Source organism: Coffea eugenioides, chromosome 11 (genome assembly GCF_003713205.1).
Source record: "Coffea eugenioides isolate CCC68of chromosome 11, Ceug_1.0, whole genome shotgun sequence".
In the NCBI taxonomy this organism is placed as follows: Eukaryota; Viridiplantae; Streptophyta; class Magnoliopsida; order Gentianales; family Rubiaceae; genus Coffea; species Coffea eugenioides.
In genome coordinates, this window is record NC_040045.1 from 42,808,269 (window position 1) to 42,825,924 (window position 17,656).

At 33.9% G+C, this 17,656-nt stretch overlaps 1 protein-coding gene across 1 annotated transcript; it reads left to right on the forward strand.

Moving 5' to 3' along the window:
* Positions 1–2,603: 2,603 nt before the first annotated feature.
* Positions 2,604–6,222, forward strand: LOC113752905 (probable RNA-binding protein EIF1AD). Its single transcript, XM_027296950.1, has 5 exons — positions 2,604–2,704; positions 4,076–4,318; positions 4,627–4,702; positions 4,807–4,933; positions 5,565–6,222. Exons 2-5 carry the CDS (start codon positions 4,205–4,207, stop codon positions 5,758–5,760), a joined length of 513 nt encoding a protein of 170 aa, XP_027152751.1. The 5' UTR covers positions 2,604–2,704; positions 4,076–4,204; the 3' UTR covers positions 5,761–6,222.
* Positions 6,223–17,656: the final 11,434 nt, after the last annotated feature.

A 17,656-nucleotide genomic window follows, 5' to 3' on the forward strand; every position in this document is an offset into this window, starting at 1 on the left:
ATTTTTTTAGTCAATTCGTAGTACGACAATTAACTATACGATGAAGCATGAAAAACCTTGAATTAATTAAAAACCACAAGGGATAAATTGTAATATAACTTTTTTTTTGTTTTTTTATCACCGTGGCTTTTCAAATTGCATAAATTTATTTTTACATAGAATCACAAGGATGTTAAATTGATATTATTACACTATTAAGAGATTGAATGGGGAAACACAAAACTACTGGGGGAAAATAGTAATTTTACCCGTTTTCTGGCCGTGGCTTCTCAAATTGCACAAATTAATTTCTGGCTATAAAAGAAGTTACACAATTTCATGCATACCACTGGCATTTGGCACTAGATCAATACATCACAGAAGCGGCAGCACATGAAAACTGAAGATGGCTAGCAAGATGAGAACATAGATGGACCAAGCAACTAGATTGAGACATAGTAGTGGTAAAGCAACCTTGATGGCCAAAAAGAATGCTGTTACTCCAGCCCTTTTGCATGGTTTGGGAATGTTGAAGGGACGAATTTGGCTATCAAACATACTTGCAAAAGCCAATACCATGGCCATTGAAGCACTAACAATAGCAGTTGCGTTTTGGCTTGCAGGGGTTAAACAGCAATTTCAGTCGTTGATGTTAGGCAGAATCCAAGAACTAAAACTGACCAGACCAGACCATCCGCTAACTGCAGAGGATGGATATTAGGATGCTAAAGTTTCTCTGCTTTGCTGATCATTAGCATCCAGAGCGGTTGGAATTAGCCTGCCTGCGTCCAAGTGGAAAACACATATCGAAAATATTTCACTTGAAAATTATGTTTTATATTCAATAGTTACATAATTACAGTAATCTGGGATGATGAAATAATTTGATAATGATAATTATGAGACAAAAAAATTTGTTTTATTGCTTACGGCACATTCTTCAAGTTGGCGGATCTCGCTCAGAGTTACATAAGAAACGTGTGCCAGATTTTCTTCTCTTTGCGCTTTTCGCATAGGACTCGGGATAATGCCTCTCCGTTTTCTCGAAAGAATGCGTTTGCATAAAACTTTTTTAGGATCCGGTGGCATAGAAATTGAAAAAATCAAATTTTAGAACTCGTCGACTAACTATTTCTTTTTGGGTAAAAAAATCTAAATGGTTCTCGAACTATATATATAGTTAATCAACTTTTGATTCTTCAACTATTAAGTGCATATTTTTTGTCCCTCAAATTTGTAAAAGGTATATTCTCCACCATTTTGACTAGAGATATCTTCAGAAACATCTTTGAAGTTCATGATAATATCACTTGATACCTTTCAAGTTTTAGAAATATTACTTAACACCCACATCAGTAAACTGGGGGCCATTAATCACTATCGCAGCATATGAATTGACAAAATTATCTTTTCTAGTTTAACACCTTTTAGGCAAAAAAATTATGGAACAGAAAATGTTTAGGTAAATAATATAAATCTTATTTATAATCAATTTGGTAGGAAATTCAATATAAGAAAACAAAAAAAAAGTGGAATTGGAAGAAAAATATATATCTCTCATAAAATGATTATTATAAGAATATTTTAATGATACAATGTTGAGATCGTTACAAAAAAAAATGATTTTAGGAGATGTTAGTAATATTTTTGAAACTTTTGGAATGTCAAGTGATATTATTAAAAATCTTAGAGGAATTTCTAAAATTATCTCTAACCAAAAGGGTGAGAAATAAATCTTTTACAAGTTTGAGGGACAAAAATTATACAATTAATAATTGGAGGGCTAAAAATTTATAAACTTAATTATTTGAGGGCTGTCCCGATTAGGGATGGCAATGGCGCGGTCACCAGCCCCGCGGGGGGCTAATGGGGAGGGGATTGGGACGGGGGGTGGGGCGGGGGCGAGGGGAATTCCCCCTCCCCCTCGCTTAGAAACAGGGCGGGGGGGCGGGGGAGTGTACCTCCGCCCCGCCACCCGCTTTAAAAAAATAAATCTATAAAATATATATGTATATAATTATATATATAATATATAATTTAATTAGTTACAAACTTATGATAATGATTAGTTATATGTATTATATAATGTCTATTAGTATATATAATATAATTGATATTATTAATTATACTAATAATTATATATGTGTACTAATACAAATTATTAATTGATTATACTAAATTTACTAATACATTTATACTAAATCTCTAATTACACTTAATACAATAACATTTTTTTCTTAAAAAAAGCACAAACACAATAATGAATTAGTGATTGTATTTGTACCAAAAGTGAAAACTTGACTATTTTAATTATATTTATTTCATCATGTTGGATTGTATTCAAATAATTTTTATTTGATTATTTTTATAAGTTTCAATTGTAAAATTACAATGAATAATAATTTGATGATGTGTTAATATTTTAGTACTTGATTATTTGCTAAAATTTAATCATAATAAAATTATATAACAAATTTTTATTAACCCGCAAAGACACCCGCGAGGGAAGCGGGGCGGAACTGGGGCGGGGCGGGGGCGAGGGGAGCGGGGGCAGGGGGAGTTTGTAGGCAGCGGGTCGGGAGACGGGGGAGGGGTCCCCCGCCCCAACCCGCCCCGTTGCCATCCTAGTCCCGATTTTTTGCCCTTCTTTTTTCAACCAAGACCACCACCTTGCGCGCTGCTGCCGGTGTTAGACTGATTTCCCCGAGGGCCGCTGCAACCCTTGGTATAGAATCTACTATTCTCATCCGTCATATTTTATTTACCTCATTAGTGGTTGTAGTATTTCATTCGTCCTCTTGGCTGAGAATCTTTTCAGCTTTTATGCTATAGCCCACCAAATGCTTGATAGAATGTCATTTGAATACATATCTGAAAATTTCTTTCTTTTTTGGAAGAGAAGGTTAAAATCAAGTTTAATGCTCTGTGCTTTGAACGCGAAGTGTTTTAATTTTAGAATTGTGTGTGAATATTTTGAAGTACTTTCTTTCTTGTTTACCCATCCCCTGTTTTGGGAGATAACAGGAACAGAAAATTCCCATGTGCCATGAAACTAGAAAAATTGTACTGCATATTTTCTCTAACATTTTACTTTACTAGTTTTTTTTGGAGTAAAGATTATGTATTTGATTAGTTAAATATGAATAATGTAGTAGTAGACTTGTGGGTTGTTCTACGATCTTTTGAGCACGTAAATTCTTTCTGAATTTTGACTGCCAAAGGTGTTGTGTGAAGTAGAGGTGATAAAAAATGGAGGCATACTATCATGTCTTTGATAAAGAGAATTGACATAGGGGAGCAGTTACTAAGTTATTGTAAGATTTTAGCTGACAATATGGTCCAAGAACACAACGCATCTTTTTCTTTTTTTTTTTATATAAATTCTCTTATGATTTAATGGATAAATTATAGAGATATAACTTATAGTTGATACAGGAAACACGTTGAAGGATCCTTGAGAATGTGAGCGCCAGCCTTGCATCAAATGCTAATTATGTAAAACTAATTTACAACAATGCTGTAAACCTCCATTACAATGCTGACTTGAATGATATGTGCTATTGTATCCATGTTCTGTCCTTTTATGCATGATTAATGTACTATTACCATGACCTAATGATTTTATGAACCATATATATACTGTTGGTTTTAGTTTTGGTTTTATTGTGAACTCATAATAGGTTTTTTACATAACTAGCTTTGATCTGAAGTTAAAGTCAATATGCATCTATATATATAAACAAATTTCCATCATCTTGAATTATTTATCTGACTGAACCTCATGACCCTTCAACAGTGTTATCTTTCAGAGGGCATGATCCAACAGTAAACAATTCAGACCTTCACATCTTAGGGACAAACTCATAAAAGAGTGACCATGCCTCGAAACCTTCCTGTCACAATCTACCATTTGTCATAGGCTAGTCTACATACTTTCAAATGATAGTTAATCACTTCTCAGAGGTGTGCTAAAAAATTCTGCCTTCATGTGTCACTCTCCAAAAGGGGTGCCTCCTGCCCTATCAAATGTGCATGACTAGTAGAACTTTATGGAGATATTTCTTTCCTGCTTTAAATACGAGTCTTGCCTCTCCAGAACTGTGGAATTGATGAAGGCTTGCTGAAAGACTGGCATTTGAGGAATTGCTTCTGCTTGCATGTGGTTTTGGTCCTGTTGGTTTCAGCTTGAGAAAGTGAAGAGAAAGTAATAGAGTGAAGAAAGGGCATGGGAGGTGGACGGAAAAATTTGAAGAGGGCTGTTGAGGAAGAGACCTTAACGCTTCAACAAGGGCAAAGCATCATGCAAGTTGTGGACCTGCGGGGCTCCAATCTTATTGAGGTAATATGTCCTTTACATTCAGGGCCACATTTAATTATCAAGTTGGATAATTTGTTTTAGTTGCGTCATGCATAACAGAAGCAGCATCGCATACTGCTGTACTCTGAAATTTGTTCTGATTAGAAGGCGTTGTCCCAACTATACCGAACCATACGAACCATACATCTATAGATGGGCATAGCCGAAGTTTTTCATGTAGTAAGGCTTGACAATGAAGCTTCTATGAGTGATGTAACTATAGGTTAGTGGTTTTTTGCAGATTAATAGATATTTAGTGGTTGTTAATTCAGTTTTGAATGTATCAAAAGGTAATGGATGCAAAAGGGGAGAGATCGTTAGCTATATTTCCAGCAAAATTTCAAAAGAGCATGTGGATAAAACGAGGTTTGTTCTTTTAAATTTTTCTTGAAGTGGGGATTTCTAGCATGATTAAAGTTGAGACTTTGATCAAGTTCTTATTTTCTTGTGCGTGAAAAATTGATGTATAGGGAACTTTGTGGTGGTTGACGAGACTGGAAGGGAGGAAGCAGCTGAATTTGGTCGGAAAGTAGGTTGCGTTGTTATACGGGTTCTCTTTTATGAACAAGTACAAGTGCTCCAAAAATCTCCTGAATGGTGCGTAGTTTGAGTTTATGTTTGTTTTGTTTTCTCTTGTTATTTAATGTTTTGCGCCATGCCTTTGCAAGATAAATTTGTAACATAGTCTGAGAACCTAATGATTTGTTTTTTCGATAGTGGCCGGAGATATTACTTAATAGCAAGGGACTTCTGTTCCTATGAATATCTGCCTCGTGGACATTTATACCAAACTTCCAGAAGGTGTAGCAAAAGTGACAAAGTTAGAGATCAATATCTTTTTATTTTTTATTATAGAGATCAATATCTTTGATGCGATTGTTTCACATTCCTTTTCTTTGGGGGTTTTTTAAGGTAGTTTATTCTAGTTATTATCAATTTAGTTGTAGTTTCTATGGCTGGATAAAATTGCTCCTGATTAGGAGCTTAGTAGTGTGAATAGATGCATCATGGTGTTCTAGCTCCAACTTTCTTAGTATGTAATCCTGGAAGGGCTGCTGTTATATGTTTGATTACATCTTTAAGGCCACCCCTCCTGCTCGGAACCCGAGGGCTAAACTGACTTTCTGGGTACAACATTCACGCGCCTGCTCACATGCACGCTCAATAAGAAGGATCTTGGTGCTTATGTAATTATTATGCTTGGTGATTATTGCTTGTAACTGTGCAGGCCAGAAGTATTTAAAGCAGCAACTTCAGGAAATTCGAAGCAGGATTTGCAGTCGCACACTTCAAATATGGAGGAGAATGACAATTCAAGTGATGATGATGGACTTCCACCTTTAGAAGCCAATACAAACAGATTGAGACCTTTCCAATCACATTCAGATACAGAGTCAGCTTCAGATTCTGATTCCGAGGCCTGATGCATACTTTTTCCTATTTATTATGCATGGATCTCAAGAGATGACCGGAAAACTTCTTGTAAGAATAGAGGAAAGACGTACTTCTGTCCTGTGATGCTGCTTCATGGTTGAAGCTTCACCAAGTTCAGAGCAATGCGAAATTTTGCAATGTCTGCTATATGTTTTAGGGCTTACTTTCCCACATTTGAGATTTTAAGACGGCAGTACATCATCATACATTATGGTTAAAATTGGACTCATTTTGTGGTGTACCATCATGGTAGGATAATCTTTGAGGTGTTGCGCCCTCTATCAAGTGAGGATTATTTGCAGTTCATGAAAGGCTACTGTGGGATTCTAGCTAGTCATCTGCTGTTTCTTGTACGTCTGTGCGTGAGAGTCAAAAAAAAAAATGGTGTACATGTAAGCGGAGGAAAAATGAGGTAAAATACAAAGAAATCTGAAGCGGTCTTTTCATTCCAATTTTCTTGAAAATAAGCTATTTTCTTCTTCTTGTACCATTGAACTGCTACAATAAAATTAGCCTGCTTTTTAAAAATAGCAAGCTCCTCGTGACAAAATATAATGCTCTATAAGTTCAGCCGATTTAGTCACCCAAGTATCAAAAAATCTTAAACAAATCCTTACATTGGTTGGGCTGAAGAAGGCACGTGTGATTCACAAATCTAGAATGTATTTCAAGGTGCCCTCGATAAAATTGAAATTTGAAAATTGAAATTTGAACGTAAATTTATAAAGTTATTGAATTTTTAAATATTAAATTTAATATATTTGATTGGATATTATTTTAAGTGATAAGTTAATAACTTATCATTTAGTTTTGGAAGCAAATTTTACTTAGAAAAATTAGTGTCATTTATCTAATTCAGGTGTTCAATTTTTTATTATCAAATACGTCTGAACATGTTAAAATCTAAATTTATTAAATTTAAGTATTCAATAAGGTTGTCAAACAGAATCCAACTTCATTTCTCTAAATTAAGGCCAAAGCCAATAAGTGATTCAACAAATTGATTGTAGAGATTGATGAAATTTTAGCCCCCAAATAAGAGTATTCCAACGGTGTTTGAAAGTCACACCTCCGTGAGAAGATGAAAACTATGCTCTGTCTAATGGGCTTGGAAGTTGGTACATGCGTTCCTACTTGTCAACATGTGTAATGAAAATGCGCACTCTAATTGGGCCGCACAGCAACAAAGTCAGTGTCCGGAGAAAAAGGAATACCTGGAGCCAATCCATTAAGAAATAAGAATGAAAGAATGAAAAAAAAAAAGAAAAACTCCTAAAGGCGTCAGAGAGGGTTGAGGTACACAAGACGATTGAATTTGGAAATATTAGCGGCGGAGTGAATGGTGGAGCCTTATTTTTTTTATACTAGCAGGTTTAGACCATACCACATGCCATAAAATTAAATTTGAAACTCAAATAATGCATATGTGACATGCATTCAAAAGTTTTAGTGTAAAAAAAATCACTATTCTATACGTGCATATAAAGTTAATTCAAAGAAAAACGGCAAACAACTGAAACAAATACAATGATGAAATTTGCGTACCCTTTTTTTGCTCATTCTCTTTCGCTCTTTCTGACTCTTAATTGAAGAAGTGATAGTGTATCACCCAAAGAGAAGAAGAAGTGATAATTGTTCGTCCTTCTTTTAGTGTATCTTGGACTTTCCTCTTTTTTTATAGTTGATTTGCTATCTCTTTTTCTTTCTATTTGTTATCTCTTCTTTCTCTATTTTACAAAACTTATTTGGTTCCTTCAAGTATTTCATCCTACAGCCCAAAAAAACGAAAAAAATTATTCACTCATTGATTAAAATTTAAAAGACGACGATTTTCAACTCTTTTTTTGAGACATCGTATTTTTTTTAAAAAAATTTGCTATTATAAAAAGATGTGCCATCTATTCTGAATACTTTGATTCCAAAAATTCAAACCTATCAAGTGGTTTAGTACTAGAACAAATTTTTAAATTTTTTTAGTCAACTAGTACTACGACTATTAATTACACAATTTGATGGAGCATGAAAAACCTCAGAACCTTGATTTTGAAACGTAAAACCTCGAATTAGATTCTGATGGATTACAAAAATTGTGAAATCAATCCAACGGATAGGCCAGCACTAATAAACCACAGGCCCATAAACATTCTAGGACTGGCTACTGCAAGCAACCATGAACTACTAGTAGTAGAAGAATCAGCTGAGGCTTTGCAAAAACCTCAATTTCTATTGATGGCCAAGTCTTGATAGAAGACCTTGATTTTCTCCCTCAAATTACATATATGTTCCTAATATTTTATTGTTTGTTAAAAAAAATTATTTCATTTATTTTTAAAAATAAAATAATTAATTTTTATTTCTTAAACTTGAGCTCGAGATCGACTTGGCTCAAATCCAAGATTGAGCTTGAGCTCGACTTGACTCAAATTTGAGTTCGACATCGAGTTTGAGTTTTACATTGAGAGTTCATTGAATTTGAGTTTGATAAAATTAAGTCAAGACTCAATATGACTAGACCAAAACTCGACTCAATTTGAATCGGTCAAAACCCTAGCTAGGGTGAAACAACCCACTCCCAATTTAGGTGATAAATGTTAGCTTAATAATTGCGTTGGGTTGGTTTGATGATTCAAGTTATGAATGGGGTGGGTAAAATAGTACTCATAGGTACAAAATTAACCTTTGACTTTGAACTTTTTGCATAAGAATAGTATTTGATTTTACATTTTGTTTCGAATGAGGCTTCATTTTTTCACTAATAACTTGTTTATTACTTCTAATAAATATTGAAAACAAGTTTACAAGTTTGTTACTCTTTTATTTATCAGAACTTGTAAGTCCACTTATATGGCGAAATGGGTTTAGGTACAAGTGCTTGTAGAATTCATGGCTTGATGAAGAGGCCAGCTGGCTGTATTTTCAGCAGCCAGCTAATATGCGACGGTTTTTCTTAATTGATGCAGTACTGTTCCTGTCTGCAAATTCTATCTCCATTGCCTTCGGTCAATGTTAAAAGGGACAGAAAAATGTCTATTTACCAAAGAAATCCAGAAACCCCCAATAGAAAAAAATTTAATTGCAAAATGCCTCTTCCAAGTATTACACTTTGCTCATAACTCTTCTTAAAATAAAAAAAAGAAGGAAAAATTCTGCTCTAACTAGGGCTGCTATTGAGTCGAGTATATCTCAAATAATGCACTACTTGAAATCTACTCGAATAAAAATATTTGAGTTTAAACTCATCGAATTCTTCAAAGTTGAGTTTGGATTTATTTTACCGGGAAAATACCGGTTTTCATCCCCAAACTTTGGGCACAAGACACATTTCGTCCCTCATCTTTCGGGCTTGACACATTTGGTGTCTGAATTAACAATTTTTGACCAAATGTCATCCTCAAACGGCAATTTAGCCAACCTTTAACGGACCGTTAAGTAAATGTGGCTATTTGAAGCAAAATCAGGTGAAAAAATGACGTTGTCTTCACTTTCCCTTTTTCTTTCACTTCAACAACTTCCTCTGCAAATTTCCAAGACTAAGCTCCTACTGCAAATTTCTCTGAGAGTAAACCCCCTCTTCCAATTATAAATATATAATTATAATTATATAATACATATAAATATTACTTATACTAATATTTTATATAATTATAATGTATATTAGATATTAAATCTAATCATTATATAATTTTATATTCATAATAATAAATATAATTATAATTATCTAATTTATTAATATTATATACACATATATATTATAAGGGATAATTTCAGAAACCTCCCCTAAATTAGCTTATGGAAAAATGGGAAAATGGATAATTTATGGAGAAAAGTCGTAAAGAGCTGGTGTTTTATTGGAGAACTGGTTTATTTTTATTTTATCCGATAAATAAATTTGTTTATGAAAAAATGGGTACTCTGTTCTTATAATAGAAGAAAGCCATAAAGAGCTGAAGTTTTATTCGAAAACGAGTTTATTTTTATTTTATTCAATAAATAAATTTATTTATGAAAAAATGGGTACTCTGTTCTTATAATGGAGGAAAACCCTAAAGAGCTAGTCTTTTATGGAAAAGTGATGCTTTATAGAAAGTGACCGCGATTTGGTTTATGAAATTATCCAAAAAAAATTAGAATGAATTTGTTTATTTAATTAAATAATTATTATATATATATTTATATAATGCATTATATAATTATACTAATATTATTATAAAATATATAATTATAACTATATTATATATATAAATATTAATTATACTAATATATTATATGATTATAAAGTATATTATATATTAATTATAATTTTTAGTATATATTAGCATATTTATAATAATAATTATAATTATAATTATATAATATATTATTACTATACACACATATATATTATAAATATATGCACATACAATATATATTTATAAATATATATATAAAAATATATTATAGTTATTACCCTAAATATATTAGAGTTATTAGGGTATAGTTATTATAGTTATTACCCTAAATATATTATAGTTATTAGGGTATATACCCTAATAATATATTTATATATATATTTATAAATGTATATTATATGTGCATATATTTTAATATATATATGTGTATATAGTAATAATATATTATATATTTATATTTATATTTATTATGATAAATATACTAAAAATTATAATTAATATATAATATACTTTATACTCATAAAATATATTAGTATAATTATATAATGCATTATGTAAATATATATAATAATTATTTAATTAAATAAACAAATTCATTCTAAATTGTTTTTTTGGATAATTTCATAAACCAAATCGCGGTCACTTTCTGTAAAATATCGCTTTCCCATAAAAGACTAGTTCTTTAGGGCTTTCCTCCATTATAAGAACAGAGTACCCATTTTTTCATAAATAAATTTATTTATCGAATAAAATAAAAATAAACTCATTTTCCAATAAAACTTCAGCTCTTTATGGCTTTCCTCTATTATAAGAACAGAGTACCCATTTTTTCATAAACAAATTTATTTATCAGATAAAATAAAAATAAACCAGTTCTCCAATAAAACACCAGCTCTTTATGGCTTTTCTCCATAAATTATCCATTTTCCCATTTTTCCATAAGCTAATTTAGGGGAGGTTTATGAAATTATCCCTTATAATATATATGAGTATATAATATCAATAAATTATATAATTATAATTATATTTATTATTATGAATATAAGGTTATATAATGATTAAATTTAATATCTAATATACATTATAATTATATAAAATATTAGTATAAGTAATATTTATATGTATTATATAATTATAATTATATATTTATAATTGGAGAAGGGGGTTTACTCTCGGAGAAATTTGCAGTAGGAGCTTAGTCTTGGAAATTTGCAGAGGAAATGAACACAACGTCATTTTCCACCTGATTTTGCTTCGGTTAGCCACATTTACTTAACGGTCCGTTAAATGTTGGTTAAATTGCCGTTTGAGGATGACATTTGATCAAAAATTGTTAATTCAGACACCAAATGTGTCATGCCCAAAAGATGAGGGACGAAATGTGTCTTGTGCCCAAAGTTTGGGGATGAAAACCGGTATTTTCCCTTATTTTACCTTATTCAAATTCAAACTTGAATTCAACCAAATTGAATTGAATTGAATTTAGTCGAGCTCAATCAAGTTTAATCAAATTCAATTGAGTTTTTAAGCTTGATTTTTTTAGTAAATTTCATAAATTTATGATAAATAATTAAAAATTATATTATAAATACACTACTCGATAAGGTTTGATGAAAACTTGAGTTTTGATTATTGTTATTCAGACTCGATTCGATTACCTTATCAAATAGTTCAAAACTCGATTACCTTATCACATAATCTTTGACTAAATTATTTGCGAGGCCAAGTCGAATAACTTGATTAATTCGACTAGGACCGTTGACAAATAGCCAACGGGGGTTCTATAAGTTTGCATACTTTTTTGTCTTTGATTTCGAGAGACCTTTTTCATCAAAACCAGAAATTTGAACCCTCTATTCATTCCTGCAGTCTTCAACTTTTTGCATTAAACGGATGAAAACAAAAAGAGTCATTTGACCCTCACTAAAATCTTGGAGCTTCACTTTTAGACTTGGAGATCCCATAGGTTTATGAGACCAGAGCTTTTTCTTTCTTCCTTTCATTTAAGAAAAAAAGAAAAGAAAAGAAAAAACCTTGGTCCTGACCGTTAATCTTACTCTTATTCTTGTTAATATTTTGGTCGGACCGACAACAAGAAGAATGTGCTCCTAAATTCGAAAATGAGTTGCTACTTTGATCCCGTCTATTTTCGAGTCCCAACCGGGTAATTACAGCCTCGCAACATCTGAAGAATTGACCATTAGCCACTAAGCCAGTCGTCGGTCCCATTAGTCCAGACTTCGCCAAATGGCAAGCATTGGTGATTATTATAAGGATCGAGAGACAGTAGTTTGTTTTTACGACATCCTGTCTGTTGTTTTAGATATATGCTATTATAAAGGGCAAAAAACCTCGGCGGCCATTAAACTATTAGCAAGATCATGTTTTGGCCATCGAACTATTTTTTGTTAATAATTGACCACTAAACAATTTAATCCGTTAACCCGTGACCATTTCGTAATTAATTGCTCTTAAGTTCTGAAATTAACATTACCCGTGACAATGTCCGGGGGCAATTTTGTCCAGGGAGCTTTGAGGTTACATCACTATGTGTAAATGTATCTGGATGCTTCTCCTCATCATCTCCTAGCTAAGAAAACAACCTGCAACTTGAATGCTTCAAAAATAGCAGGTCCAAATAACCTGGCAACCTGATCCAAAACTCACCACAATTAAAATACATAAAAAAAAACACAAAGAAAGTCCCCTTTTTTATCTTTGTTTATAAAGTTAAGAATTTTAATTCAGAACGTGATAGTGGTGAGACTTACAGGGTTCAATGATTGGCTTTTCTTGGATTTTCTTCTTCTTGTTGTGTACACAAGAACAGAGCTTCGGTGTTCTCTGTAGAATGAAGAGGGCCTTAGGTCTTTTGGAAGCAATGGACTGGTACTCAAAGTGCCCCTATCTTCTAGTTCCAGGCAACAGCTAGTGCCGTATGGGAGAGAAATAGAGAAAGTCGGAGTCTTGAACTCTTGACTTTGGACTCTCTTCTCAAAATTAAATCTCCAATATTTCAGGACACCCTCCCAAACAATATATCAAATATCTCATGTACATCAGATTAGTTACAAGTGGCTAGAATCTTTTTTAGGGAATTTTGGGGCTTTGGTTTGCTTTGCTTCGATGCTTCACCTTTTGCAGCTTGAAAGCATTGGATATCAACTTTTCTTCGAAGCAAGCAGGCAAGCGTATCTTTCATTTGCTTAGGCGGGAGCGGAGTTTGGGGGACGTCTCTGGCGGCTGCAGCAACCGGCAGTCCTCTGGTTGAACGGTGAGTCCTGGTGGAAGGGTGTGAAGCAGTTTCGGATTCACCTTCTTGGACCATCACGGTGGCCTTCCGGCGGGTGGTGGCAGTTCTTCTGGCAGCGGTGCGAGGAACGCTGAGGGATGCGACTTGGGGTTTGGCCGGCGACTTGGTGGAAGATGATGAAGGTCCGGCAACTCCTTTATTGTTCTGAAATTAGCCGTATTGGACTTTTAGGGTCAATAAGCTCACTGGACAAAATTGCCCCCGGAAATTGTCCCATGTAATGCTAATTTCAGAACTTAAGAGCAATTAACTACGAAATGGTCACGGGTTAACGGATTAAATTGTTTAGTGGTCAATTATTAACAAAAAATAGTTCGATGGCCAAAACATGATCTCGCTAATAGTTTAATGGCCGTTGAGGTTTTTTGCCCTTATAAAAGATATGGGAGTAAATTCTTGAATTATGATGAAAAAAAAAAGAGTTTCTACAAGTAAGGCTATTGGTGGAGGCGTTTCTAAAATGAGGTTGTTCGCATTTGTTGAATGCGAACTTACTTAGCTCGCATTCGGCAAATGCGAGCTAGGATACTTTTTTTTTAAAAAAAAAAAAGTACCTCGCATTTCTCTGTCTCTTTCACCTAAACCCAAAAACAGAGCTCCGTTCTTTACGTCAAACATTCGGCATTCAAATCCATAAGTAGAGGGGCAGAAATTGGAACGAAACTTTGCACATCCAGCTCACTCTCTCGTCTTTTGCGTAGCTAGACACCAGTCCAAGCTTCCAAGAGGAAATTGCCCAAAATCCCTCAATCTCTTTCTTTCTCGTCGGTTGTTGTCCGCCATTGTTGAGCTTCCACCAGACGCCATTTGCACCCCAACCAGCTGCCATTTCTGCCTCAGCAGTCATCCCCAACCAATTTTGTGACCCTTTGCGCTGCACATTTTCTTTTCCCTTCGCAAATGGCTTTCAAATTCGTGGCTGTGCATCGCAAATTGTCTCTGAAGTATGTGGCTTTGTGACTATCCTGTCTGGAACATTCCTTCTCCACAAGACCAAGGACATGGGAGGTGTAAGCAGCACTAGTAACACGCCCGTGCCATCTCCGGTATTCCTGGCATCACGCTAGAATTCTGCGGTCTGAGCTTTGAGATGAGATCGCATTCTGCGGTCTGAGCACAGTGACCTCGCATTTAAGAGATGCGAGGTAACTGACCTCGCATTTCATAAATGCGAGGTCTGGTTTTCTTTTTTCTTTTTGTTTTTGGATTTAGTTGGAGGAAAATTCAAGAGACTTCGCATTCAGCAAATGCGAGTTCCCTCAACTCGCATTTGCTGAATGCGAAGATCTCTTGGACAAAACCCCACACTCAAAATGCCCCATTTGTAGAATTTTTTTAAAATTCATCATAATTTTAGAAATTTCTCTAAGATATGGCATCTACTCTAAATGCTTTAGTTCCATAAACTCCCACCTGTCAAATGGTTTAGTGATCCAACAATTATTTTTGATTTTTTTAGTCAATTCGTAGTACGACAATTAATTATACGATGAAGCATGAAAAACCACAAGGGATAAATTGTAATATAACTTCTTTTTTTGTTTTTTTTATCACCGTGGCTTTTCAAATTGCATAAATTTATTTTTACATAGAATCACAAGGATGTTAAATTGATATTATTACACTATTAAGAGATTGAATGGGGAAACACAAAACTACTGGGGGAAAATAGTAATTTTACCCGTTTTCTGGCCGTGGCTTCTCAAATTGCACAAATTAATTTCTGGCTATAAAAGAAGTTACACAATTTCATGCATACCACTGGCATTTGGCACTTAGATCAATACATCACAGAAGCGGCAGCACATGAAAACTGAAGATGGGTAGCAAGATGAGAACATAGATGGACCAAGCAACTAGATTGAGACATAGCAGTGGTAAAGCAACCTTGATGGCCAAAAAGAATGCGCTGTTACTCCAGCCCTTTTGCATGGTTTGGGAATGTTGAAGGGACGAATTTGGCTATCAAACATACTTGCAAAAGCCAATACCATGATGGCCATTGAAGCACTAACAATAATAGCAGTTGCGTTTTGGCTTGCAGGGATTAAACAGCAATTTCAGTCGTTGATGTTAGGCAGAATCCAAGAACTAAAACTGACCAGACCATCCGCTTGAGGCCGGCAATTGGTGCTTCACTCTGCTTGCTTAGCAGCTGAGGCCAACAAGGCACCCAATGAGATTACTGCTTCAAATGTATTTCATAATTGCCAACAACTTAGAACATCCCTCCCTTGGTATATTTTGGCAATGAGATTACTTAATCCAGGAGAAGAGGAGATTGGTTTTGTTTCAATATCAAATATCTGTTGTCGGAAAGGGATCAACAAATTCAATCACAGTTAAAGATACACATTTCATCGCATCGGGCTTGGTTGTGTAAACCAATTCTCTTAACTTCAAAACAGAGGTTTACTTATTTTTAACCAAGTAGCAAGTCGATGAGCGAGAAAGAAATGCAAGTCAAGAAAGTTCAAAGTCCCCCACAAGAATGAAGAATAGGCCTGAATTTGTGTCTATCACATGAATTCTGATTAGGTCGAATTTCCACAACCCAGCACCATCCCACAAAAAAAAGAAAAGAAAAGCTTAGAGATAGTGGTTTACCGAAAAAAAAAAAAAAAGGATTAAAAACACAAATAGAAGAGGTTGAATCACTGAGGTAAACTCGCACGTACTCGACTTTAACATATCATATCATTAATTTCTACCATTAGTTAACCTCCTGGCCAGATTCATCTTTATCGTCAAAGGCAAAAGGCCGTGTTTGGATTGTCATTTTTCATCCAAATATTTTTATTATTTTTGTTAACATATTTTTTAATCACTTTTTTATTATATATATGTATAATCTCTATAGTACAAATTTTTACAAAAAAAAAAACTCCACAAATTAGGATCTAAACGGGCTCAAAATTGAGATCACGTTGCCTGAACACGAGAATATTTAGGAGTAGAGAGAGGGAAAGAGAAAATCAAGAGTCATATATATATGGGCAAATTACATTTTAGCCCCCTGTGGTTTTCGAAAAAACCACATAACCCCCCCATCGTTCAAAAAGCTATACATAAACCCCCTGTGGTTTGGGTTGAACTGGCAAATAGACGGAAAGCACCCACCGTAACGATTCGTGGGCAAAACGCGCCTGTTTTTCTGGTAGCAGTAGGAAACATACCCATATTACCCCTGACCAATTTGACGTACCCAATAAAGCCTAGATGGGTGCTCCTCATCTCTTTCCATCTTTCGAAATACTTTGTTGCTGACTTTGCACTGAAAGTTGGTGAAGGAACCCAAGATAGAGAACGAAAGAAAAATAAGAAGAAATGCCGTGAAGATAGAAGCTGAACAAACCTGCAATTTTCGTTCAACTGGTGAGGCAGTGATGATAAGGTTTTAGAAATGACTATTTTATAAATGACTGTTAAGGTTTTATAAATGACTGTTTTAGTTCTTGGATTGCACCTTACCTCCAAAATTTGGGAATTTACCCAAATTTTCCATTTTCTAATATTCCTACAAATATGCAAAATTATGCATATCCCTCAAATCTACCCAATATTAATGTTTTGTTAAACTCTAAATAACAAAAATATGAAATATATTATTTAAATATATTTTAGTTACACACAAGTTGGACGGGTAACTAGTGTGTCAGAGAGTTGCCATAATCTCCTTAAACCCGCATGCGGGTTTAAAGAGTATTCGGATATTCTCATATGCACCTATGCAAATCGAACCAACCGGATATCTTATCCGTATCCCATTTTTTTAAATAAAAATCTTATAAATTTGAAAAATAAAATCAAATTTAGATGTATTAGGGTTTTAAAAATATTATATAAGTGATAAAAATTTTATAAATTGTAAAAATAAAATCAAATTTAAATAATTAAATGTTATATTTGCATAAGAAATAATACAATAATCATAATAATGATAATACAATAATATTGGTGTAATAAAACTGCCATTAATTTAAATATTTACTTATAATGCCCAAAGAGCCTAATTACCAATTTTTTCTTCTCGCGCTCAAATATAACATTAACCCGCATGCGAGCTAACCTTGAAATAGAAAAAACACAGAATCCCGCTTGCGGGTTTCAACGTTATTATGCAGGCGGGATTTTCTTTACTCCCGAATGCAATTTTCTTTACCCTAATCTTAATGCATAAATTCAATTCTAGTCGATAAAATATTCTATGCTTAAATATGATAATACAGATTGTCCCAAAGCAGCAAAATTTTAAATTAATCAACGCTTAAGCAAAATAATCACTGATTTATTAACTTTCCAATGCCTGATAGTTTCTGTTCAAAAACCATGCAAGTGCATCTTATATGCTAAAATGATGTCAAAAAACTTACCAGATGCAACAACAGCTTTCGTGATGCTCTT